Below are 26,568 nucleotides of genomic sequence, written 5' to 3'. Positions count from 1 at the left end.
CCCGTTAGCCCCAGCCAGCCGCTATGGCAATCCCAGCAGACCTGTGCTGGCTGCGCCGCACTTTGGATCTCTACACCTCCGGCATGCAGAGCCACCTGTAGACACACAGGTAAGAGACACAAATCTTAGCTATTCTGTGCAGAGGCGGAGAAATATATCATTTAATATGTAGATGGGTGACAAAATAAATGCCTGATTTGAGGTGAGTGTTGTGATGAGTCTTGGTAAAGAGTCAGTGAGTGAAGTTGCTGCAGAAGTAGAGTGTTCATATGAGCTGAAATGCTGATTTTGTTGTGATTAAATGTTTCTTTAGAGCTTCTGATTTGCTTTTGTCAAAGCCTGTGCTGCCAGGATAGAGGCACTTCCTAAATACCAACCACAATCAACAGACAAAGAATTGTATCTTTGGGGTATCTTCCTCTGGTTTCTGCTCTTTTGATGGCTGAGAATGATCTACAGTAGAGTGATGAGGGCATAATGTCAGGAGTCGATCCAGGCCTTAAGCGGCAAGGAAGGCTCTAGATTAGTTGCAGGGTAGAGCACAATTTAATCCTATGGTACAAATTTGAGATTAGGCCAGGGAAGAGGCCAGTATGTCAGGAATCACAAGATGGGATCACAACAACAGCTCAAACTGCTTTGTAAAGAAACCTAGGCTGAAAAATGGACAGACAGGAGCTTGGATTGCGAGGCAGTTGAGTATTTAGGCCTTTGATACAATAGATGTTGCATTACTTCATGTCATACAGTAGATCCACTATGCAGACCTTACTTGTTGTTCATGTTAGTACATGGTGGCCTTTGTTTTCCCTTTTTGGAGCCCAAATGCATGGTTTCATATTTTTCTAACAAGCACTGCAAAAATGAAAGTTGCTGTATCTTGTGGACATGTCACAGGTTCAGTGGCTCTTTTCCCTGTTGCTGAAGTGGATTATCTCAATAGGCCGATAAACTGTTACAGCAGATAATTCGCACATTTGAGATTAAGTCAGACAAGCAGCCCTCCTGCTGGCTCCATAAACCTCGGACCAGTGTGCAAGACAAGTTAAAATGCCCTCTTCCTGTACATTTGTGACTGATTTTACCCAGTCTAAGTGATTTAAACCTTTGTCACCTGAGGAGTTTGTTGGTAAAGCAGCTTATTGTGCACTGGAGCATGAGTGAGTTTAACCTTTGCCCCTTTGCCTTTTAGCGTCCTTTGACTTTTGACTCCCGTGCATGAAAAACAGGACCCTGATTTCTATCTTTTCTCTGACTTAACTGGTGGATTGAAAAAGAAAAGTCTACATTAACACAACTAATTAATATGACCCCAACTTTACCTGGTTGAGGTTTGAATTAAAGAAGCGAGAATGAAGGCTTTTCTCATTCCTACTGTATTCCATGCACCACACAGCACTGTTAAAGTTTTAAATGTTTCTGATGACAGTTTTCAAGATTTATGCGAAAGAAATCGTGACGACCACAGAAAGAACTTTCTGCTTGGGCCAAAAAATGTTGGCTGAGATAAATGCAAAGAGGAAGCAGATGAACATCCTTCATCAGACCTCATTAGCTCCAGCTGAGGGCCCTCTGTGTGACAAGATGAAGTGGCTGCTTTAATGAAGACATGAGGAACGAGTTATTAGGACTTATCATCATTATCATCACCATTATCAACAACGTTTGATGAAGGGCTTTTGAGAGAGGCTGACTGTGTGTGTGTGTGTGTGTGTGTGTGTGTGTGTGTGTGTGTGTGTGTGTGTGTGTGTGTGTGTGTGTGTGCGTGTGTGTATTCAACAGGATGTTTAACTGGGTGGTGAAAGTGGTCCCTCAACCCCCTGAAGTTCCTGGGACAGATGAAGCTGCTAAGACCCCTGCTGCTGTACGACAACACACATCCACACACAGACATCAGCATGCATACATACAGTGTAATATGTCAATATTTCTTCTCACTCTGTTCTCTCTCTGTCTCTCTGACTTTACAGGACAACACCAAAAACCGAGAGGGTGAGGATAATTTCAACTTGATTTATTCTAGTTGTCAGCTCATGTGTAAGACTGCATTTAAAACACGAGTCCTTTTGTTTTAAACTCATCCCACAGTGAAGAGTCCTCCACTGAAAAACACAGACGAGGGTTCAGAGGACAGGTACACCTCTCCGTCCATTAGTTTCTCCGTAAGAGTTAATATGTCTCTGTGTGTGTGCACATACTGACATCTTACCCTCTTCCTTTATCTCCTTTACAGCCAGGCCCAGACTGGAGTTTTAGGCTGGCTGTCTAATGGGTTCGTCAGCGCCTTGCCTCAACCTACCAATTCCCCCCGACTCAGCAGATCCAACTCCGATGCAAGGGTGAGTATACAGATGTTTGCATGGACATGGAGCCTGCTCAGGTCGTCATAAGGTCTTCTACATCATGTCCTATGAGACATAAATCTATGTTAGTTCAGGATCAAGCTGATAAATTGGTGGGCAGACATGGTCAATTTTTATATGAAAATATAAGATTTTGGTATGAACTTGTCTTGATGAATAAAAGCAGTAGGACTTGTTAGACAGAGGTGATCACATTTTGATAAGAGTATGGTATGAAGCACACAGGCTCACTGAATTGACTAAGTAAGGGGGATAAAGCAGCATTTAATGAATTATCTGCATGTGATTTATCAATGAACTGTTACCATACTCAGCTTTTCTATTTTGGCTCAAATTAAAAGCAGCTTTTCCTGCCTGCATAGCTGTGCTGGGTTGGAACGCTGGGTGAACGCAACAGTATGAATTCTCAGGAGAGGCTATTTTATCAAAGCAACTATTATAGTATTAACAGAACTATTCATATGACTATAATTGTGCCTAATGGACAGTAAGACGACATTGTAGACTTTTTGGGGCTCTAAATTTTGCTTTTCTATCTCCGTTGTCCAGCAGTCTGGAGAGGATGGAGAAAGGTACAGTATGATTAGATAGATAAGTGATTTTTTCATTCTGAATGTTTTCTTCAAAAGTGAATTCAATTCTGTTTCGTTTGTTTTTTCCCCCAGGGGTGGAGTTATTGGCTGGGTCACTCAGGGTCTGACCAAGGTGTTACCTCAGCCTGATGAGAAGTACAAAGAGACTAATGAAAATCAAGAGAAAGAAGAAGAAGAACACACTGAGGTGAGACACAAAGACATTATGTCTAGTTGGCATCTAAATAATCTATATATCTAAACATTGATGAACAGCATCTCCACTGTGATTAAATATATGGTCTTAAATAAGCCATAGGAACTAGTCTAGTACAGTATTTTTTACACTTAAACATAACATGTTTTATGTTACTGTATTAAGTAACATTTGACTCAAGCAACTTAATACTGTCACAGACTTATAATACTAATCATGTGTAAGGATTAAGCTTATAAAATCTACAGGGGTTTATCCAGGTTAAAGCCCCCTATTAACTTCACTGCTGTTTAAACTAGTCTTGTCATGTGAGAGCCCTCTTACCTGAAGGCCTCAGGGCTGTAGTCATAAACACCAACACAACTCTTCACAACAAACTGGACTAATAGTAATGTTATGTTATTTCTGCAGGCAATACTTGATTACTCAATTTACCTCGCATTCCTGTCACACTGACAAATGTTACAGTAATATATTAAAATATGTATATTAAGGATTGATCCAGGAGAAAATGCCATAATTTAACTTGGTTCAAGAGGACATACATTTGATCAAAAATACATCATTTCAATACATAATTTTTATTTCTCTAGGAAGCCCCATTTATATCTCCATGACCTCAGTAGTGTCTTGCATGGGGAAACACACACTTGGCCTAGACGAACAAATAGCAGATCATCATTAATCTCTGTGTAACACACTGATATACTGGATATTAAGAAGAAGAGATTTATCTTACTTATTCAGTAGTAATATAATAATTTCCCAATATGCTACAAGAATAATGTAAGAAAATCTTATTACTATCCAGTGTTGGCTTGACTTTAAATGGGTTTTATCTCTTTTGTCCCAGGTGTATGAAGTAGCGACAATGCCAGGTATGTTTTGCCAAAAACTTATATTTGATTTGGTTAAATATGACTAATTAAGCTGATCTCTGCTGACTGATTGGACTGTCTGTCTGTCTAGATTTTGATCCCCTCCCACACATCCCAGTGGTGGAGATGGAGTCAGATGATGAGGTGTCGGAGGTGGAGAGTTTGTCCCACAACTTCCCTCCTAAGTGAGTATAAAACACTACACTACACATTCACAGTGATTAAACACATACCTAATGGACTCACACAGACATACATAGTAGCTGTAGTTAAAGACCTATAAACATGTGATGGGCTAACCATTCTCTTTTACTGCTGCAGTGTGGTAAACTGGATAAAGCAGATGGTCCCTCAGCCGGTTATGCTGCCCCCTGGTGCTGTTCCTATAGAACCATCAACCAAGTCCTCCCGCTCCTCTCTGGACAAAAGTACATAACACACACTCACAAACACATACAAAAGTATATTTAACTCAGTGGAGACCAGTGGGCACCACAAATCCACACACACTGACACAACACATGACTTATCAGCTTGAAAACTTAAGTCCATAAAATCTCCATCAAAGTGAGAATGTATTTGACTTTATTAGATGGATGCTTGTTTTGTTCACTGAACTTCGTGTCTTCATGTCATTCCCTCCAGTTCTGTCTCCACCACCTGAATCTCTCAGTGGAATCTCACTGGATACTGACAGCAAGGCCTCAGGGTGCGTTGTGATCCCTCACTGCCCTTCCTAATGAGAGAGTCTGGTTCCACAAGTCAAGCTAAAAGATAAAATGACTTGATGGGAAAAAAGAATTTGAGTGACAGCTAGCCAGGACCCTCAAACTGAAGAATTCAGCCATCATTAATTTATGCCTTTTCCTATTGTGATAAAATGTCTTCAGTGAAATATCTTTGCTCATGGACAAGATGTCTAAACTGACAAACATGACTGATGTTGTCCTTGAAATTACCTTTATAATTGTGTGGACTGGGATGTTGCAAAACAGTAAAATGTAGAACTTGTATCCAAAATGTGAAGTGCATATAAATAATTGGTTTGTCTGTTCACAGTGTGGTCGGTTGGTTCGTGTCAGGACTGGGCCTGAAGCTGCCTCAGCCTGCCATTCCACCCAAAGAAGAAGCTGAGGTAAAAAAAAATTCTTCCATCTCATTCTCTCATCTTTAACCTTTCCTTTACCACCAATCTTTTCTGGATTTGTATTCCTCACTCTTTTTCAATTTTGAGAGCAATTTCACTTACACAACTGCTGTTCCTTTCTTTCTGTCTGTCTTTCTTTCCTTCGTTCTTTCTTTTCTTGCCCTCAGGCTGCAGCTGCAGTTCTACAGAAAGGTGAGTTTGGATTTTTTTTCATTTAATTATAGTTTTCTGTAGTCAAAGATAACCCTCTGTTTGCCATTTTTGTGACAGTACTAGCGTTCCTGCGCGCCACAATTCACAGTTCAATTAAGCTGTTCCATATCACATAATGGTTTCCAAACAAAGAGTTAAATATAAAAATAATAAAAAAATAGTTATGCCTAAAACTAGCAGAAAACACCTCTTTAATAACATGGGGTGCATTTCATTCAAGGCAGTATTTTACCAGTGAAATATGCTATATCCTTTGAGGAACTCCTGTGTAATATTTGGAAAGTATTATACATGTGTTTTCTGTTGAAGCACCCTCTTGTTTTTCCCCCCATAGTTTTTGAAGAGGTGTTTTGGTCGGACGGTCGGAGCCTAACTCAGTCCCTCTTCTCCTTCTGTTTCAGGGGGGAAGGCGCTGCGAGCCCCTTAAACAGCAGGAGGAGACGACTGGGGGACGCTCTGATTCCCACACACAGACAGACAGATTTGAATAGACAGATTGTACTGTTGGCAGAAGTACAGTTGCAGTTTGCAGCTCAGTACAGAAAGCAGGCAGCTGTAAAATGCCACGAGAATATAGAGATATATTCAACTCACCTTACTGTACTCAATACAGTTTCATATGAATGTATTACAACTTAAAGTGTGTGCACTAAAACACGTACTGTATATTCATAGGTAATTAGATGTGTTTTGTCTTCGTCTTTGTGATTTGAATTTGCACATTTTCTGTTTGACACAGAAATATTTAGTTCATTGCCATTTATTTGGAATTTTGGAACCTCTAGGTGTCGTGCACAAAAGATTGCAGACAGGATATTTTTCTGTTATTTTATAGTGCTTTAACCTATGACAATGTACACTATATATTCATGTTGCCATTTTCATATCAAGAAAGAGAGCAATAGGAAATAAAAAGAGGATGTTCTGGTTATTCATTCAAACACAAAAATGTTTCTCTTTAGAAGATTTACAGCATAACATGTCATGTATTCATTTCCCAAGTCACAAAAATCTGGAAATAATACTTAAATGGCAGCTATGTTCATTTATTATTGAGTTGTTTATGGACAAAGTAAAACTATATCTGTATTTGTACTTGATATACAGAGGAAACTAATGATAGTTTATTTTTCATGTTTAAGTCCTACTCACTTGTGATCAAAGAAAGCTGGGCTCAGTTTGGGTTTTGATCATGTTACAGTTGGTGTAAGATTTTCCACAGGTGGCACAACACCAATGAAAGAGTACTACACACTGTGTAAGGCCTATTATGATCCTCTTGATCTGTCTACAGCCTTGAACTGTGAAATGTGGCCTAGGGATGTGGTTTGATGATGTTTCAGAGGGTTTGATTTGATTTCAAAGAACCATACACTCACATTGAAAATATGTTAACTTTCATACAAATAAGGGGGTAGGATATAATGATGTACTGTAATGTGAGGTTACTGCAGGAATAATAAAGTTTTGTGTGAAATTATTCATGTGGTGGTCTTATCAATAACCTGCCTTGTAGATATAAAGAACAACTTAAGTTTGATGGCATCCGTCCCTCATCTGGAACACCTTCCATTACCTTCATGCATCCTCTGCATGCTGTATAAAAATGTAAATGTAGAAAGAATTAGAGATGGAAAACTATAGTGGATGTTTTCCACTGATCAAAAGCCTCCAACATGAGACAACCCCCCGAAAAACTTGATTCAGATATATAACTGTATTCTCAACTGTACTATCGAATTTCAACCAAATGTGTTTTGCTTCTTATAAATGGCCCTTTGTCAACCCCTTGTAGCTTCAGCCAAACTCAAACCTGACATGGTACTAGAAGACGTGGAATCCGATAACGAGTGCCAGCAGAAACAAGATCAGTCCAAGGCTGTAACACCGTCCACATTACTGACTCCATCATCACCGACAGTAAACCAGCAGCAGGAAGCCTCACAGCAGACACAGAGCAATTCACTGCAGTCTCAGAAGAGCGTTGACACCAACCCGCTACCAGAGCCATCGCCGAGTCTGTCAAAAATGTCTCAAGAAGATGCTGAGACCCAGACGGGCCGCTGGACGCCGTTCATTGAAAGCATCAAGAAGGAGGCAGAAGATGTAGCTTTGGCTACCATGGAGGAACGGTAAGAGAGGTGGAGAACAAGAGGTTGGAGATGGTCAGAGCTGCAGTTCTTAGATGTTTGTAAGTCACTTCCACTGGATGTAAATGCCCCCTATCATGTCCAATAATAATTCATTTTAAAAACTAAGTCCTAAATAGTAGTCACAATACTGGATCCTGACTAGCGTCAATAATGTTTTTCCATTTAAGCCAAAAGGCTGGATGTTTTTCAGTAAAAATGCAGCAAACATGAACAAATTTAAATATTGCTTCATCATGGTCATCATAACAATCGTCAGGGGCTCTGTCACTTTGCATAATCAATTATATTCCTCCTGTTCAAGAATAAGGAGACTAGGGTCAAGTATTCAAAACCCAAGTCTTAATCAAAACTCCAGCGATAACACAAGCTGAAATTTGATTTTAATGGATAGCCTTACTTTATCTCCTTATAGTCTTCCTCAGTGACATGCTGGAGCCATGGTCCCTGAACACTATATAAGCCCCACAAACCGACACACAAATTATGACACCGCCTCCCTCTCCCTAACAAGCAGTTACTTACGTGCCTTAAGTGACTCTCTCAGTCCAAGTCAGCTCAGCAGTTCATGTCAGCTCACTTCAGTTCCAACAACCCTACACAGAAGGGAAAAAAACACCCTGTTACCATCAGCTGCCTCTGGTGGCTCAAACATGTTTGGACATGTCCAATATACAGCATCTGTGTTTAACCCCAACATTTCAGAGCAGAGAAAACTGCTTTCAGACCTAATTTTATATATTTTGTTTTATATATATATTTTATATATATCATATTTAGTTTTTTAAATCATTCCAGTTTGGCTGGGTGGTCAATAACACATGTGTCGTGCTGTCACAAACACATTTATTGTTGCTTTACAGTCCCTTTAAGAGAACAACATGAGAATAATCAGTTAGTCTATATACAGTGGTTGAAACATACTGATGAGGCCAAATTAACCTGGCTTTGTGTTGGGATCTGCAATAAGGAAGAAGACTCTTCTCACATCCAAAATTTAATTTGCCACATGACTAACATTTCCCTCACAGCACAATGATATCAGTGTGTCCTGTCTCCCTTTAGCCTGCTGCAGGAGCGCTTGGAGATGGCACGTATGGCTGAAGAGGTGGCAAGGCAGACAGCTGAGATGGCCATTAGACAGATGGCCAGCGAGGGGCAGTCCATCAAACTCTCACTGGGGAGTCAAGAACTGCTGGAGGAGCCTGAAGTGGAGTAAGTGTTGAATTAAAGATACAGACATAAAGTGTATGAGTTCGGGCTGGAACTAACAATTATTTTCAATATTGATGAATCTGCTGATTATTTTCACAACTAATTGATTAATATATTTGGTCCATCAAATGCCAAAAAAAAGGGTGATGAATGGGCTTCATACTTTCCCAGAGTCCAAAGTGACATCTATATAATTTTTTTTCTTTTGTCCAACCAACAGTGCAAAACCCAAAGACTCTTCATTTAGTTTCATAAATGACAAAAGAAAAGTGCCAGATCCTCGCATTTAAGAAGCTGGAAGCAGCAAACATTTGACAATTTTGCTTGAAAAATTATTTAAACAATTAATCAATTATCAAAATAGTTGGTTAATAATTTTCTCTTGATTGACTAATCAATTAATCTATTACTCATTGCAGCCCTAGTGTGTGGGTGTTTTGGAATTTTGTATTTCAGCAGTGGGAGCATCCTTCTAAGACACTGATGTGACACTGTGTGTTCATTCTGTCCAGGCTGCCACTGCCACAAGACGAGGAAAGTGAAGAGGACTACAATGAAGTCACAGAGTAAGAATACAAATTTGGACAATTCTTGGTTCTTAACTTCCTTGAAATCCTACATAAGACCCTCAACCCACTCAGTCTTTCACCTAGAGTTTGATTAATGGATCAGAAAATGACATGAAAATTGCAAAAAATGTTCATCAGTGTTGTCCAAAGCCCAATATGCATTTGTGAAAGGTCTTGGTTTGTCCAGAACCTGAAGATATTTATTTTACTCTCATAAACTAAAGTTAGTTCCTAGGAAAGAAACCAGAAAAGTTGGTATTTAACTCTGTTCAACTCTATGTAGTAGAGTAGAAGTACTATATAATGAATGAATTGGAAGTACCTGAAATTGTACATAGCAGTACTTAAGTAAATGTAAATATTTACCCATTTACCCATCACTGAGGAGACCCCAGTATCTCCAGTTAACCATTGCCAGTCGTGTGAATTCGGTTCCCAGTCTCCAGCACAGCAATTTGGCTGTCAGGTCCCAAATCCCACGGGTTCTCGTTATGTGATCTTTGCCTCGCGCTCTGCCTCAGCATCACACCGCTGTGCCTTAGCAACCGCAGCTTCCCCTGGCAACAGCCACCCTCCCACCCCTCCCCTACACGCGCCCCCCACATCCCTCTCAGCGGTTCCCCGGGTAACAGTGTGCACCTGCTGCTGCTGCTGCTTGCTGGCTCACGTCGGGAGACGCAGGGAACATGATGGACGGAGATGTAATGCAATATTTTCTTTGTTGTTTTTCTAAAATGTCTAAAATTTCCTAATGTGGTTTATTCGACCCCACGGCTGAGTCTGTGTTACTTCTCGTGTCTCGACGCTCGAGGACGTTTTCTGTTGGGACTATTAACGATTAACGCACGTGAATATTGACAGAGAAAGTGAGTAGCTTGTGATAACGTTGTGGTTAGCCAATTAACTAATACATGTTATGAAATGAATAAGTTTGACCTATTATTTAAACATAACTTTATTACTACCTTGGTGTAAACAGATAATTAACTAGCGTTATATAAGCTGCTACAGGTGGTCACCAAGTGAGTCGTATGCTACAACAGATAGAAAACACTTACTTACGTCATGCGTCCACATTATGCAGTGCTTTATGTTTCACTATCTTCTGTTTGTTGCCAACAGGTCATTATTCAATTAAGAACAGGCAGAGAACAAACACAATTTAAAAATCAGTCACAATTTTAATTCTATACCTTATTGTAAGTGCAGTCTATAAAATAATGTATAGGGCCACAACTAATGATTATTTTCATTATCAATTAATCTGTTGATTACTTTCTTGATTTAACTGATTATAAATCGCTTAGTTAGTAGGGTTTGGTCTGTAGAATGTCAAAAAATGGTGATTGTCTTGATTTTGTCCAAAACAAAAAGATATTTAGTTTACTTTCAGAGAGGGATTAATGAAACCAGAAAATATTCACATTTGAGAAGCTGAAATCAGAGAATTTGGACATTTTTTATTTAAAAAAAAAAGTCTGTAAACAATTAATTGATTATGAACAAGTTAGAGATTAATTTAATAATTGATAAATAATGGATTAATAGTCTATTATAGTCTGTTAGACATCTACACTGGGACTTAATTCAACACATCACATGTTATCTAAATATATTGGAACATAAATGTATGCATACAGCAGTTATATAGTATTAAAAAATGTAAATCTACCCTGAAATAACATGTAAATAACAGGCCTTTTTCACAGCAGACATTTTAACTTGTCACTATAGGAAAAGCACAGGTGTTACAAATAACGATAAGGATGGCTCTATTGTATAAAAGTGTCACAGTAAGTCAAGACAGTCTTTGACAGTGAGCTAGCATGAACAACACCAGGACCCTGAAACTGAAGCAGCTAAATGGAATTCAGCCATAAATGACTTTATTATTTCATGCTGTGCACTCTGTGCTCTTTTCCTGGTGTGACTTGTCGAAATGTCTGCTGTGAAATGGTCTTCTCTCACGTTACTTCTGTAATGTGAAGCCACCACAGGCCTTGAAGCCCAGTTTTACATTATTACCTTTATCATAATTTTTGCTGACTCTTTAGATGCTATTTTAATAATGATTCACATCTGATCACTCTCAAAACTACTGCATTTCAAATCTGTACAAATACAGCCAAATCTCCATTTCAGAAGTTGCAAAAAAGATAAATGATATAAATATTATAAATATGATATATCTAGATATATTGACTTTATGTTCCAACCTTACTGGAAGGGTACAATGTAAATTCTGTAATAGGGTAGGTTTTTGCTAAAAAATACCAGCATGTCCATCCTAATTCATACTCTTTTGATACAGTCATTTAATGGATCAAGTTGCATTGAGCCAATCAATCTGCCAGAGAGTCTGATATATGAATTGTTCAGTTATTGTTTTGTTGTCCCCTGTCCGCTCCTGCAGAGAGAAATTGAGCCTTGCTGAAGAGGAACAGAAGGAAGAGATTGAGGAACGTTCCATCAATGAACCAGGTAGAGATCAAGACAGAAGCTGTACATCCACAACTGCACCAACTGGTGTTGCATTGTTTTTTGCTTGTTTTGAACTGGCAATATTGCTCCCTCAAAAGAGATTGAAGCTGCAAACAAAAATCGATAACCTAGCACACTATATAGGCCAAGTAGAAACTCTATGAAATATTGCTACATTGTTTAATCTCTGCATCTTATCCATCATAGTATGTTTCTGTAACATATGCATCATCACCATCAGGGAGATATATACATATATTTCCGACTATTAGATATTTAAATGATATGAAATCTATTATTTCGAAAAATGTAGAGCCAAAGGAAGAAGCAGAGCCACAGCAGACCTCCCCCTCTCCACCTCCAAGTCCTGAACCAGTTAAAACCTCTGAGCCGGAACCTGAACCAGAACCAGAGCCAGAACTAGAACCAGAGGAAGAGGCAGAACCAGAACCAGAGGCAGAGCCAGAGCCAGAGCCAAAGACCCAGGAAGCCAGTTCAGAGGCAGAGCCTGTAACCAAGCAGCCGCAGAAAACAGAGGAAGACGGTCAAAGCCCCAAGGCTGACAAAGCTTCTGAAAAAGTATGAATGTTTCACCCAGCTGATTTAACTTTCTGCAATGGTTGACCTTATTTAGAAATATTATTGTTGTGTCTAAATCTCTTTCCATTTTTAGAATGTTATTTCCCCCTGTTTGCCAGTCTCTTTTGTTATGTTTATTTCCCTTTCATTCCTCTCCTTTAATGTCTTATTCTGAAAACAAGCATGAATCAGAAGAAGTCAAAACAGAATTGTACTACATCTCAGATAAGGTCTAGTCAGAAATCATATTAAAACATATAAACATATTTACAACCTGTCTGGTAGAGAAATGCTTTTTTTTTTTGTCTTTTTTTAACCAATCTACTTATGTCATATGTGGTCTGTCTGATGTTCATCACTCCCCAGCTATTCATCCACATGCTTTGTGTGTGTTTTTGTAGGAGGAGGAAGCTCCTGGGGACGGCTGTGGTGGTATGTACTATTGTTTTTTTTTTTGTCATTAGATTCTATATGTGACTAACAACTTTTAATATGTTTAATTTCACACTGTACCTCTCTGTGTGTTAGAGTGGCAGTCTGTCAACCTCGTACTATAATGTACATGTCACCAGGTGGCTGTAGGCTTTGAGAATTATCCATTATCTTGTCAGGAAGTCTGACATTGCTATTTGGACTGACTGTATTGCTGTTTGACTGTCTACTGAAGCCATCTTCCACCTTGCTGATATTCTGCCTGACAGTAAACCTGCCTATCCACCTGTCTCCTCTTTAGTTCCAGTCAGCTGTGATGCATTTAAGAGCTGCCTGATGCGCATTCCTCACACCTCTGAGTGCCTTGGCAACATCAACGCGTTCTTCAAAGAGAACGGCATTTCGTCTCCCAAAATACCCTCCATGCCTAAGCTGCCCACCCAGCTCTCAGACGTTACCAAGTTTTTACCTTCCCTACCCCCTGAATTGCGCCAAGAGCTCTCCCAGATCCGACTCACGCAGGTCCCCCGCAATATTGCCCAGACTCTGACTGAGTTTTTGCCCAAAAGCTCAGAGGGTTCAGTCAGCCCCAGTTTGTCCAGTCTTTCTGAGAGCTTTTCAAACATCCCACAGAAGCTCTCCCAGTTTCCCAACCAAACGCAGCAGTACTTCCTCAACATTCGGAACCGCCTCAACAGCCTTATGCCTCAAGATGCCTAAGAAACAACAACAACAGCAAAAACAGAAGCAAGACAAGAATCAACAAGATGTTGAATTGAACCGGCTCGTCGGACACTCCCCTCTCTCTCCTCCTCAACATCCCCAGCTCCGGTCCCGCTCCCCATCTCCATCCTCTCCCAATGGTAGTGTCCTTGAATTGCCCAATGTGCCATCCTACCCACGCCTGCCGCCAATTGTCAGCCCCCCATCAAAGCAGCTCAAGTCACTGTCCCGCCAGCTGTCAGGTCTCTCTAACCCGGCGTTCTTCATTGAAGATGACTCAGACGTTTCAGCAATAAGACCCGCAGGTGAATCTGCAGCAGTGGAAAGTTAACTGTGCTCCATTGATAAGATCCAGAAGACTCCTCATAGATACCTGAACTCAGTAATAATGAATAAACAGCTGTCTCATAATATGTGTCATCAGGATGAACTACTGTAGTCCTTAAACTAAAAGAACAGCTGATTGCAACTAGACTAACAACAAATAATCATAAGCAAAGGATTTTGCAAGCAACACATGATCAACTGAGTTCAGCTGTCATGGCAAATGCACTGACAGTGTGTTCAGGATAATGAACACACTGTCAGGAAAAAAACCAGTAGGGGTTTGGTGTTGTGTTGTGGGCAGTGTATTTTGTATGTTTATGTGTTGTCTGGTTCTGTCCTGTCTCAAATAAGCTCAGGTGTAATGTGAATAAAATACCACAGTTGTTCTGTTTGTTAAGTAAGAAAAAGAGGTGTACATGTACATCCTCAAAGTATTCCATCACTTTATCAAGACAAAATTTGATTGAGAAGCTTTGTAAAAGTAGAAAAAAGAAATTTAAAATGTATGCTATGGCTGTTCTCCATTTCCATAAAGCTTTGTTGAAGGCTGTATCAAATTGTACAAGAGGAGCCAGCATACTGACTGTTGACACTTGTTGTATTTAGTGAAGAAGACAGATGTGTGAAATTGCACCATGTGCCAGATTAGCCCCACTAAATGGCTTGCCAGTATGCTAGTCCTCTGAGGTATCATGGCCTAGTTCACTCACAGGTGGATCCTCCTGTATTAGCCCAGTATATGTCCTGGCAAATCTGCTCCCCCCTCACACTGTCCTCACAGTCAGTCCTGCCCTGCGTCTGCTTGTGATTGTGACCTGCTTTGTCACTTGTGGTGCTGTACTGCAGCTCTGTTTGTCTCAACAATTCAACAATTCACATTGTTTATAATGCTCTTCATTAATTAACACATATTCTGTGCTTTTCAACCTCTCCAGAGAGCTCTAGCCTTAGCCTTCATCCGGCCGTCAATGTCGAGGATGTTGACTCGGACCATGAGAGAGGAGGGGCTGGAGGAGCAGGAGGAGGAGGAGGAGGAGGGGAGGGACAGAGCAATATCCCCCAAATCCTCGCCCCACAGGACCCCAAACTTACAACGCTTACTGTCCCTGTGACCCCTTCTGGAGGTCGACAAAGGTGAGAAATACTGACACGAGTATTTTATGTAATCTGCTGTTGGGAAAGCACATACTTTCATAATTTACAAAATATAGATTACATTGGAGATTATTTTTTATTCTTCACATCCATTGTTTTACCCAGAGTTTTACGCTGAATGAGTGAGCACAAGCGGTGGATAATTTATGACACAATGTGAAAGATTTAATCTTTTTCTTTCCCTTCATGCTTCTCATCCACAGCAAAGGAGATAAAGAGTAAGGAAACTGCATGAATCATTTAAGTGTTGTAGTACTTTTAATTTTTATTTCAACTGCAATTACTCTTTTCACTCCAGTGATAGTTGTCATGCAGTCATGCCTAGGAATTGGTTTGGTTAGGATTCTATTAATGTCGATATCGATACTGATACTGCTTATCAATCCTCTTATTGATACTACTCACCTTTATTTGGTGCAAGTTAAATTGTATCCTGAGTTATAAAATTTAGCTGCAAATTATTGAAGTGACCCACATTTTGAATGTTTTGCCCTGTCAGTATTACATAAATATGGATACCAGTATCATTTGTCCAGGAGCTTACACTTTGGCACTGTCCAGTCAGGAACAGCTACCAGTTTAGTACTGGTTCTTGACACCCATCCCTACTCATGGAAAAGCATTTCACAAGAGAGAAATATAAAGTCATATCAACAGGACATGCTGTTTGGGTTGGGTGGTAGATTCTCTTTTGGCAAGTGGAGTGTATTCATCCAAAATGAGATCAAATCAAACACTCATAGCTGACAGATCACACAATTTAAAAGCTTATAGATTACAAAACATTTGCTTATGAAATGCAACTGATTTCAGTGATATAATTATGTTTTTATCATCATTCATGGTTTTAATGAATCGTTAAATGAATCATTTTGGAGTGAAACTCTTCATGTCTCTCTGCGTAGTGGTGTTTGATATGGATCTACTGCCCTCTACTGTCTGCTGTATTGTCACAGTCGGTAGAAGCACAATGTTAGTCTGTCTGTATTTCAGAGTCCTGCAGAAACTATAATGTGTCTTGCTTAGGAAAATGTGAAATTTCTTTCAGTTTGGTCCAATTTGAATTTTTTCTGCACATAAAAGAGCTGCCAAAATGACCTATACAAGCAAACCAGCACATAGTGTGCAGAACACAGACAGTTTGTTGTAAGACTCCTTGCTAAAATTGTTGAGTGTTTCTTGTTTTGTGTTGGTCTGTGTTGTGACGTTCTCCCGTGAAGTGTGAATGTACTGTTCACTGTTGCATGACGTTCACATCTTTGTGCTTTTGGCTACTGTATGGATATTGTCATATTGTAGCAAAAGTCAATAAACAAATGCATCACAATCTCACAAGCGCTGTGTGACCTATGTTCACTTGTTATCTGTTTCTTGGATTAATATCAGTCTTTCCCTGGCACGCAAAAAACCCTCTCTCTCCTTGTCCTTCTCTTATAAACACATAAACTCACTTCAAACTATCCACGACAGTAGTGCGAGGAATCGAAGAACTGTCTGGACAAAGATGTAAGACATCTGACCCATATTAAATACTGTATCGGTTCATCTAGTTTCCATATTTTGCTTTATTTACGCATCTTGCTGTCTACTCAGTAATTTATCCATCACCATTTATTGATCCATTTGAACTGACCAGTCTTTGCTCATACCCTCATTAAATCATCATTTTCAGTGCTTGTTAATTTGCATTCTTCACAAACGTAAATTCAGAGTGAGCAGGTAGCAGCATGTTATATTTTCAGACAGTATTTGTCATTTTTGAAGCAGAATTTCATTGTGTGTTTTTATATTTACAAATACTGCTTAACATGATGAAGACATCACAGTTGATTTTTGAGAAAAAGAAATAATAACTTAAGGCAGCGCCATCTCAAAGTTGAACCAATGATGTTGTTGTGTGTACTTGACTTTAACAGTAGGAGGCTGCACTCCCAAAGTGAAGATGATGATGATGAAGGAAGCATCCCTGTCAGAGCCTGGCCCAGCCAGTCAAGCCTGCACAGCACAGATGACATGTGAGCACTGTACTCAAACACACACAGAACCTACTTTGGAGTTTTTATTTAACTGATGACATGTAATAACGACGTGGACTTTTTTCCAAGACTGAGAGAACGTCCAGCATCTTCAGCCAGTCAGACCAGTACAGTGGTCAATGAACGTCTACAGGAGCTAGTCCGGATGTTTAAAGAGAGAACAGAGAAGGCAAAGGAGAAACTTATTGACCCTGACAGCTCAGATGAAGACAGCATCATCCCCTGTGAGTCTCTCTCTCTCTCACACACACACACACACACATGTACACACACTGAGCTGTTCTTTAATACTATAAGGGACATAAAGCACAAAACCTTGCATCTTAACATACAATAGTGTAACAAGTCAGAAATATAGAGGCAGATAGTGGTCTTAGATTGTAGCAGCTGTGTGTTATAGTATATGTTTTTTCCAGGATAGAGTCGGCTTTGTCCTGCTCAGAAAATGTCTACTCATTTAAGTCATGCCTTCGCCTTGGACTACTGTCTGTTCACAGAAAGCTACATCAGTAACATGAAACTGCCCACTGACAAACACAAACAGGTGAGAAGTTGCAGATAGTAGCTTCTCTCCAGGTTTCAACCTCCCCACTTTCTCACCTTCACCCCTATAGTGACCACCAGTGTCCCTCATTCACCCGTCAGTGTTTTGATCAGTGGTTCCCAAAGTGGTGCCTCAAGATTTGTGCAAATACCAGGCAACATTTGCATTAACAAAATGCCTCTTTTATTAACATATCAAGAAATGAGAAATAAGAAATATACAATAACAACTGAAATCACCAAGTTAAAAATCTTATGTACTATATGCTGCAGGTATGGTTCCTAGTTTGTCCTTTCCTGTAATACAATGTGCTTTCTGCCATATGATTTTTCCAGGTGCACAACAGTCAGAAATAGCAAATGTCAGAGCAAATGATAGTTTATAAAATGCTTTTTCATAACATATATCCGTGATGTAATTTTTAGCTGAAAGGGGTGCATATGTATGTGTGTTGTTGGCCCTGACAAGAAAAAAAAAAAATCATTATTGAAACTGCTTTAAAAACTCTGGGAATCACTGATTTAGATCAGGATAATATTATGTTAAGAATGTTTTTCCAGGCTTGTGTACAGCTACATACCCTCTGTAGTACAATAGTATAAATTTAGTTGTAGAGAAGGCGACAGTGTGCAGGTTCAAGTTGGGTATGGATGCAAGAGAACATCAGCACCACCACTGTTGAAAAAGGGAAGTATCATCTACACACTTTACAAGTTTACAAGCTCCTGAGTATTTGCTTTGGCAACCCACAACCACGTCAAACAGTTGCATTGCTGGCTGAAACAATGTATTTACAGATATTCTTGAGATTGTAAAATTTTATGTCTGTACTACTATTCTTTTCCCACATGTTGTGGGCAAATTAGTTGTGCCTAAATGTGGTCTGTCTGTGGTATTCAGGACATAGCTTCATGAATGGAAATAGATTAGCACTTGTAATTCACTGCAGAACCGTCCTCTATATAAGCAGGGTTTGAACCTCAGCACATTCTGAGTTAGTAACTTGTGTTTGAAAAATCTATACCCTAGATTCACTAGGATTGTGCTGTTTTTGTGTTTTGAGCCAGCAGATTTTGTTTAGTTCATAAAATAAGACATTTCTGAAAATTATTTAATTTGTAGCACAGAGAAGCCCTTTAAAATACCACCATACAGACAACACCCACCCACTCCAATCACTAACTCCATTATTCAGCTACAAGATTAACAACTTTGTGTCATTTATAATTGGAGCACTCTGATTTGGTCTGATGTGATAAAATGTCTTCTTCGCATCCTATCTTTTAGGCAGGGATGCCTTGTACACGTCACAAGTAATTGACACTTTCAGTAAATGTGGGTCAAAAAGTTCTCATGTGTTCCTGTGACTGTTTGTCCCTTCCCCTCTCACCTCCCTCCAGCTCCTCCTCAGGCTCCAGCTCCTCAGCCTGCTCCTGGAGCTCCACCAGTGGATGAGGAAGAGAAGGAGCCACAACCAGGTTCATCAGCAGGAGGTGTGGAGAGTGCAGCAGATGAGGAGCAGTCTAGCCATTGCTGCAAGGTGAAAACTCCTCCGTGGATACGAGCCTGTATGCACTACCGCTTCCCTGCCAGCATCGACCCTTTCACCAGTGAGAACCCAGCCGAATATGCCAACCGCTGCCACCTACATTACTGCACTGTACAGTAGAATCCCCTTTACTTTAACTACTCAGAAACTAACTACCTTTTCAGCCACATAGTTCTGACCAAATTTCTAAAATAAGTGCTTGAAAAACTTAATGAAAAATTAATTGAGCTGTTTAATGCTCATCCTCAAAGAAATGCATTTTGTATTCATCCAGGCAGAAGGCAGTGATTAAGTATTGTGAGGTCTGGGTAAAGGTGGATCTACTGTACTATGTTGTTACAATATAGACACCTGTCTCCTCATCATGTGTCATTTACCTTTTTCTCTTCCCTTTGTTTCGTGTTCATAAGGACTTTGTGAGTCAGTCCATTTTCTGTTACCATTCCCTCTTCTTTAGCACAAAACCAAGTTCCAAATAATGCCGTTTTTGCTTAATAACACAAACTAGATCCTGCATATTTATCCTGCTCCTATTCACATTAATCTGTAGTTAACAGCATACCACTGGTGCATGCTTAGTGAACATCACTTGCTCCATGAATACTAAATATTTCAGTCTTTTCTTTATACACATCTGTCAGTTCTCAGATTGCCTAATTGCTTCAATTTCTCCATCTCCCTTCATCCTCTCATTTGTGTCTGTTTTTTCAGACATAATGTACGTGCTGTGGATGTTACTGGTCTCTCTGGCGTGGAACTGGAACGTATGGTTCATCCCAGTCCGCTGGGCCTTCCCCTACCAGACTCCAGACAATATTTACTACTGGCTGCTGACCGACTACCTGTGTGACCTCATTTACATCCTGGACATCACCATCTTCCAGCCACGGCTGCAGTTTGTCCGTGGCGGGGACATAGTGGTGAGTGGGACACTAGAAGCCATTACTCTAACTGATCACAGTGGGAATCTGAAGTCAGAAAAGATTTTGTCAGGGGATGTAGGCTGTACTGTACATAAAAATCAACCTACAGGCATCATTGTTCATATTAACAGTTTTTTTTGTTTTGTTTTTATTACAGTGTGACAAAAAAGAAATGAGAAAGAACTATATGAAAACCAGACGCTTCAAAGTAAGTTACAAGTGATAAGTAAAAGTCACATTTTCTTGGCTTCACAAATTAATTGTTGAATCAGTTGTCAAAGCAATTCAGTCATTGAGGTGGTACCTTCCTGTTCTTTCAGTTTGATGTAGCCAGCCTTGTTCCCCTGGAGCTCTTCTATTTTAAAACTGGCATCAACCCTCTGCTTCGCTTACCCAGGCTGCTGAAGGTGAGAGTCATTACTGTATATGCAACTGTTTCCCATTTTCAATCCATTACAACCTGTTACAGTACATTTCAGCAGCCTCCACTTCTTTAGCAATAATGTGTGTCAAATATATTGAGCCACACACAACAAATATTACACTGACAAAATGAAATACAGTATTAATTATTTAACAGTTTTTTTCAAATATTTGATAGCCAATTTTGAAACCAAATTTTGAATATTTTTCTGTTCTCTATCACTTCCTCCCCAGATCAACTCCTTCTTTGAGTTTAATGAGCGTCTAGAGGCCATCTTAACCAAAGCCTACGTCTACAGGTCAGTCTGTGTCCTTCTTGTCACTTTGTCCTCCTTTCTTGAGATTCCACTGTGGCACAGATGAACCAATAACACATATGTTGCTCTCTCACTGTCTCTCAGAGTGATCCGCACCACCACCTACCTTCTTTACTGTCTCCACTGCAATGCATGTCTGTACTACTGGGGCTCTGCCTTCAATGGACTAGGATCAACCAAGTGGGTGTACAATGGCGAGGGCAACAGGTTGGTGGGATAAACACACACAAAACACACACACACACAACTGTTTTTTTTTTATTTTTGAAGATTAAGCTAGGGATTTAAAGGTGATTAATTGGTGAAAAGCCGTTACGATATAACAGACATTACAGATGAATGCCCAAAGTAGCAAAGTGAAGACCAATGAGGAAGGTAACAACTCATGTAAAAAAAAAAAAGAAGCTCGCTCTGATCTGTAATTAAGTGATTTTGTACTCCTTCTCTCACACAAACCATCTACAGTATATGTGCCTTGGTCTATTCTCGTCACAACTGTTACTTCACAACTCATTAATTTAAAACTCCTGCTCATTATGTTCATTTGTTTGGTTATTTCTTTGTTCTGCCTCTTTCAAATGCCTATTGTCTTTGTCTCTGCTCAGTTATATTCGCTGTTACTACTTTGCGGTGAAGACCCTGATCACCATTGGTGGCCTGCCAGACCCCTCCACACTGTTTGAGATTGTCTTCCAACTCATCAATTACTTTGTTGGAGTCTTTGCCTTCTCTATTATGATTGGACAGGTATGTGCACCTGTTACAGAAAATATAATGTAAATATAATGCAGCAAACACCAGTTCATCAGTCTCTTTGTCCAAAGATGGTGTTACAGTAACAAACTGTTTTTCAATCGGCTCATTCTGTGTACAAGATGCGTGATGTGGTTGGTGCAGCCACAGCAGGTCAGACCTACTACCGCACATGTGTGGACAACACTATCAAATACATGTCCTCCTATCGCATCCCCAAAGATGTCCAGAACCGCGTCAAAACCTGGTACAACTACACCTGGCAATCACAAGGCATGCTGGGTAAGGAAAGTATTAAATGCATGTGTTCATATGTATCTTATAAATCTACCCCTGCACTCATAGTGTACACCTTCTTGTTTGTCTTCCAGATGAGCAGGAATTGCTGACTCAGTTGCCAGATAAAATGCGTCTGGACATTGCTATAGATGTCAACTACTCCATTGTCAGCAAAGTCCCTCTTTTTCAAGTAGGAATTCCTAAAAACATGAAAAGAACAGCATGGTATACTTGATAGAGACTGATATTCCAAAGCCTATGGTGCAGAAAGTCAGACATTAATATCTCATCTGAATGAAAAAAGTCAGTGTTATAAAGCTGCTGTGCACACTATGGATTTTGTCCTTCTCTTGACAGGGTTGTGACAGACAGATGATCTTTGACATGCTGAAAAGCCTACGCTCCGTTGTCTACCTTCCTGGGGATTATGTGTGCAAAAAGGTATATACTGTATGCAAAGTTGCCTGTGTTTTTTTGTAAAGAGACAAGTCTGTCTGGTTTCAGTGTTTGTCATTGGTTTTACTTGTGTGCTTCTGCCTCTCTCTTCCATCCTGCTCAGGGCGAGGTGGGTCGAGAGATGTACATCATAAAGGCAGGCGAGGTGCAGGTGGTTGGAGGACCAGATGGGAAGACGGTGTTTGTCACTCTCCGAGCAGGATCAGTGTTTGGAGAGATCAGGTGAAGAGATTTTTAGTGTTGTTGAATGAAAAAATGTTCCTCAAATATATTTCTCACAATAGAACAGAACATCTTGTGTCTTTACCTGTCTTTACACATAAGATCTAAGCTGCTACCAAAAAATATCTTAGAACTGGATAAAAAAAATGTTGTATGAGTTTCACACTTTGAGATTTGATTCATGTCATTTCCGTATTTAATTGTGATTTTGCATGAAAAAAATGTTGCATGTCAAATTCCTGATCTGTTTTTCTGAAATTGAAATGTCAAACATGTTGGAAAATGTCATTTTCAACCACTTTCTCTGCAGTTTGCTTGCAATAGGCGGTGGTAACAGGCGCACAGCGAATGTAATCGCCCATGGCTTTGCAAATCTCTTCATCCTGGACAAGAAGGACTTGAATGAAATCCTTGTCCACTACCCTGAATCCAAGAAACTGCTACGCAAGAAGGCCAGGTTAAACATCGATGGCACCACACATAAGCAAATGTCATTGACTTGAAATTAAATATGACTTCAAATTAGGAAACATCATCTAGATCACGCCCTATAATATAATTACTCAGGGCTCAGAATCAGTGCCACAGGTAGCTTTGGACTGGCAGTGAATGCACTGAAACAAAAAGCATGTAGAGCATTCTATGCAATTGAAAGAAATTTTTACAAAATAGACATACCAATTGGACTAAGATATTTGACGGTGAAATCCAACCTATTACTCTTGATGGCAGTTAAGTTTGAGGTCCACATAGTCATCAGGACTACACTAAACTGGACAAGCAGCCCAAACAGGCTGTCCATGCAGAAGTCTGTAGGTCCATACTAAACATCCAAAGAAAAAACACCATCCAACGTATGCAGGACAGACATGTGATGTTACCTATAATTATAAACATTAAAGAAGAACAATGAAATTTTGGTTACATCTTTAATTGAGCACCCAAGACACGCTGATATTTCTGGTACAACAGACCCAAGAAGTGAACCAACAAAAGAGTGCCTTCTGTTAGCTGGTCCAGAGACTTACTGATCTTACAGTTCAACCTCAGACCAGCACTGCTTTCCAACAACCAATCAAAGTAAACCGAATTAACAAAAGATGCCTATCTGGAACACTGGGCAAATCAAACCAAAACCTAATTTAATCCAATTTAATTACTAACTGTCCCTAAATCATTAATATAGGAGAGCTAGAGAGAGAGATGCACTTCCTCTTAAAATGTGAGAAATATAATAATATCAGAGCAGAATACTTCCAACAAATTTGATTTAATGATCTGTATTTGTCTCTAATATCACTATTGAATGGAATTCATATGTATTACCTTTTTTATTGTGTCATTAACACTTTGGCAATATTTTTTACGAAACATCCATACCAATAAAGCATGCTGAATTGAAACCACAACAACAGTTACTCCAATCATCACTGTACTCTGCTTCGTATCTGTCCTTTAGTGATGTAAAGTCAACTCTACTGTGGAACCAGACAGATGTAGATTTAAAAAAAAACTGACACAAGCTTTGCTGCTTTGTTTGCATGTCATCCTAACTTAAGTTTGATAGAAGTTACTGTCTCAACCACAGGAAGATGCTCACCAAGGGAAAGAAACCTGAGCCCAAAGAAGAGGCTAAGGATCTCCCTCCAGTCCCAGCAGCTCCAGTTAGGCCAGAGACCCCCAGACTGCTGAGAGCAGCCCTGGAGATGACTGAGAGATCCTCTGGACTGAAAGGGGCTCTGGCTAAAGTCAAAGAGAAGACCAACAAATCCAGTATCTCATTACAGGTAAACCGAAGAGTCAGAAATATATGCACATGTTGCAGTTACCAAAGTTGGCAAAAGTTCACACATTCTTGAGTCAAGTGGAAGTACAGATACTCGTGTAAAAACCTGAAGAATAAAGTATCAAGCCTATGTTGAAAATGTAAGGAGTAGGTAGTACAGATATTTGTGTTAACATATAAGAGATAAAAGTAAAATGTTATCATAAAAATATAGGCTCTTCCTTTCTCTCCCAGCCCTCTATCTCCTCCTCCCTGCCTCCTCCATCTCCCACTTCCAGCTCTGGACCTGGCAGAGACGCGGACACACCATCACCCATGTCTGCCAGCTCTGCAACATTTCGCTCTGCTTCCCGCTGTCGCAACAACAACAGCAGCTCTGTGATGCCTCACTCCGCTGCACAGTGCCACGGTGACACAGACGAAACGCTCACCACAGACCAAAGAGAGGAGGGTGTGAGTGAGGTTGAAGGGAACGAGGATGGGAAGAAGAAGGAAAAGAAGTTGTGATAACTCTTTAAAGGACACAGGAAAGAGTAGAGCAGGAAGAGAAAAAAGTGCCAGCTGTGAGGACTGGATGACAATCTCTAAGAGAAGAGGAAAGGGAAACTGGAGCAATCAATACAGAAACACTCGCTATATAATGCAGCATATATCTGCTATAAATTAACAGAATGATGGAATGAAAGAGAGAGGAGGTGTTATAAATGAACATGTACACAAACTACCATGCCTTGATCAGATAAAGTTGTGTGGGACAGCTTCATTGCAAAAATATCAAGGTAGTACTGTATTCCACTCTGATGTATTTACCCATGTTGTACATTATACCCATATAGTAACAAGATGGTATATTTTGTTGCTTTTGTGTCAAATATCATTGTCACTTTGTCACATTAGCTGTTGCAGGATGAGTTGTGTTTTACATTAGAACCACTACACATTGTGAGCATCCTTGTCTGTCCCTGTGTTTTTTTAAGTGGACCAGTGGAAAGTACCAGTCCAGATCACCTATTCATTTTACTCTTCCATTACTTTGCAGTCTTCTTCCAGCCTCCACCCACTTACATAGGAGTAAGCCATTCCTTGTCTGGTTACCTCCTCAGAATTCAAGCACATTTCCATCATCTACACTGAGTTTACATGGCTGGATTGAGTGTAGTCATGATAATGAGTGAATTCTGTGTGGGATGACACATTTAAGCCATAGCAGTTATTTAGCTGTGTACAATTATTCAGAGGTGAACTTCTTGTCTTTCTGAAAAATACAAAAATGTTTTTGCTGTTGTTGTCTGCTAACTGTTTACAGATTCTCTTGTAAACTTGAAAGTACAGTTTGCCTTATATGTTTTGTCATTTACCCCTGTGTTGTGTTGGTGTGAGTAGCTTGCACTGCTGATATGTTTACAGGTTGGTTTGAAAAACAGTACAGTCCTAATACAGCTGTTTTCAGGGTTGTAACAAAATGATCATCAGGTCAATGATTATTTTATATAGATTTTTAGTCTGTCTTTGACCATCGTAACTTTAAGCATAGCAAGCTCAAACATCATCTAGCCTCTTATTACCTCAATGCTGCATTTTACTTGCTAATACACTGTGTATGTCATCTCAAAACGATCAATATATAACTAATTTAAATATTTATCCATCAATACATTTAATACCATGGCTGTACAGCTACAGTTAACGTGTTTTATGATCATGTTTTCTTATTTTGTACAAAAATGTAAATATATGTGTTTTGTTTTTTTTTTCAAATTTAGATAAATCACATTTTCCTGTTAATGTAAAATCACTGTATCGTTTCGCAGTGTCATGAAATGTGAATGCATTGTAATATTGTTTAAACTGTGTTGTAAATGTGTTTAGGACTCAATAATAATGAAAGAATTATACTTCTTGTATAGATAGTTTGATTATTGGTACAGCCTCAGAAAATGGGCCCATAAACCAGCTAACCATACTGCCAGACAATCTGTAGAAAGGATTATTAATGTTGTTTTTCTCTTATGGTTTTGTGTGTGTGTGTGTGTGTGTGTGTGTGTGTGTGTGTGTGTGTGAGAGAGAGAGAGAGAGAGAGAGATGAGTGCTTCTAATGGACTCAAAACAAATGAATATGTATAATAATGTCCTTAAAGTCGATTTTGTCACTGATGTAGCCCTGTCTTTTGTGAATTTGGTCAAATAAATGACTGTTTTCTGCATGATTTGTCCTGAGTTTCATGTTTGACCTGAAATTTAATTTAATCTTCAAAAAAA

The 26,568-nt window shown here is 39.6% G+C and overlaps 1 protein-coding gene across 1 annotated transcript; it reads left to right on the top strand.

Moving 5' to 3' along the window:
• LOC146316182 (uncharacterized) lies at nucleotides 1–26,016 on the top strand. The gene is made up of 38 exons (XM_084734348.1): nucleotides 1–109; nucleotides 1,783–1,864; nucleotides 1,971–1,992; nucleotides 2,089–2,134; nucleotides 2,234–2,339; nucleotides 2,916–2,935; nucleotides 3,029–3,143; nucleotides 4,006–4,030; nucleotides 4,122–4,215; nucleotides 4,352–4,458; nucleotides 4,676–4,739; nucleotides 5,090–5,165; nucleotides 5,345–5,369; nucleotides 7,186–7,522; nucleotides 8,606–8,755; nucleotides 9,268–9,321; nucleotides 11,738–11,805; nucleotides 12,119–12,384; nucleotides 12,786–12,816; nucleotides 14,802–15,000; nucleotides 15,225–15,239; nucleotides 16,492–16,527; nucleotides 16,938–17,036; nucleotides 17,127–17,281; nucleotides 19,002–19,211; nucleotides 19,862–20,070; nucleotides 20,231–20,281; nucleotides 20,394–20,480; nucleotides 20,731–20,795; nucleotides 20,898–21,020; nucleotides 21,419–21,560; nucleotides 21,689–21,848; nucleotides 21,938–22,035; nucleotides 22,203–22,286; nucleotides 22,405–22,523; nucleotides 22,834–22,980; nucleotides 24,112–24,310; nucleotides 24,544–26,016. The coding sequence occupies exons 2-38, from the start codon at nucleotides 1,784–1,786 to the stop codon at nucleotides 24,814–24,816; spliced, it is 4,158 nt and encodes a 1,385-aa protein (XP_084590474.1). The 5' UTR covers nucleotides 1–109; nucleotide 1,783; the 3' UTR covers nucleotides 24,817–26,016.
• Nucleotides 26,017–26,568: the final 552 nt, after the last annotated feature.

Source organism: Lutjanus erythropterus, chromosome 13, assembly GCF_056507025.1.
Source record: "Lutjanus erythropterus isolate fLutEry1 chromosome 13, fLutEry1.hap2, whole genome shotgun sequence".
Classification (NCBI taxonomy): domain Eukaryota; kingdom Metazoa; phylum Chordata; class Actinopteri; order Lutjaniformes; family Lutjanidae; genus Lutjanus; species Lutjanus erythropterus.
The sequence above is the reverse complement of the archived record's forward strand: the minus strand, read 5'-3'. Positions and strand labels throughout refer to the sequence as shown.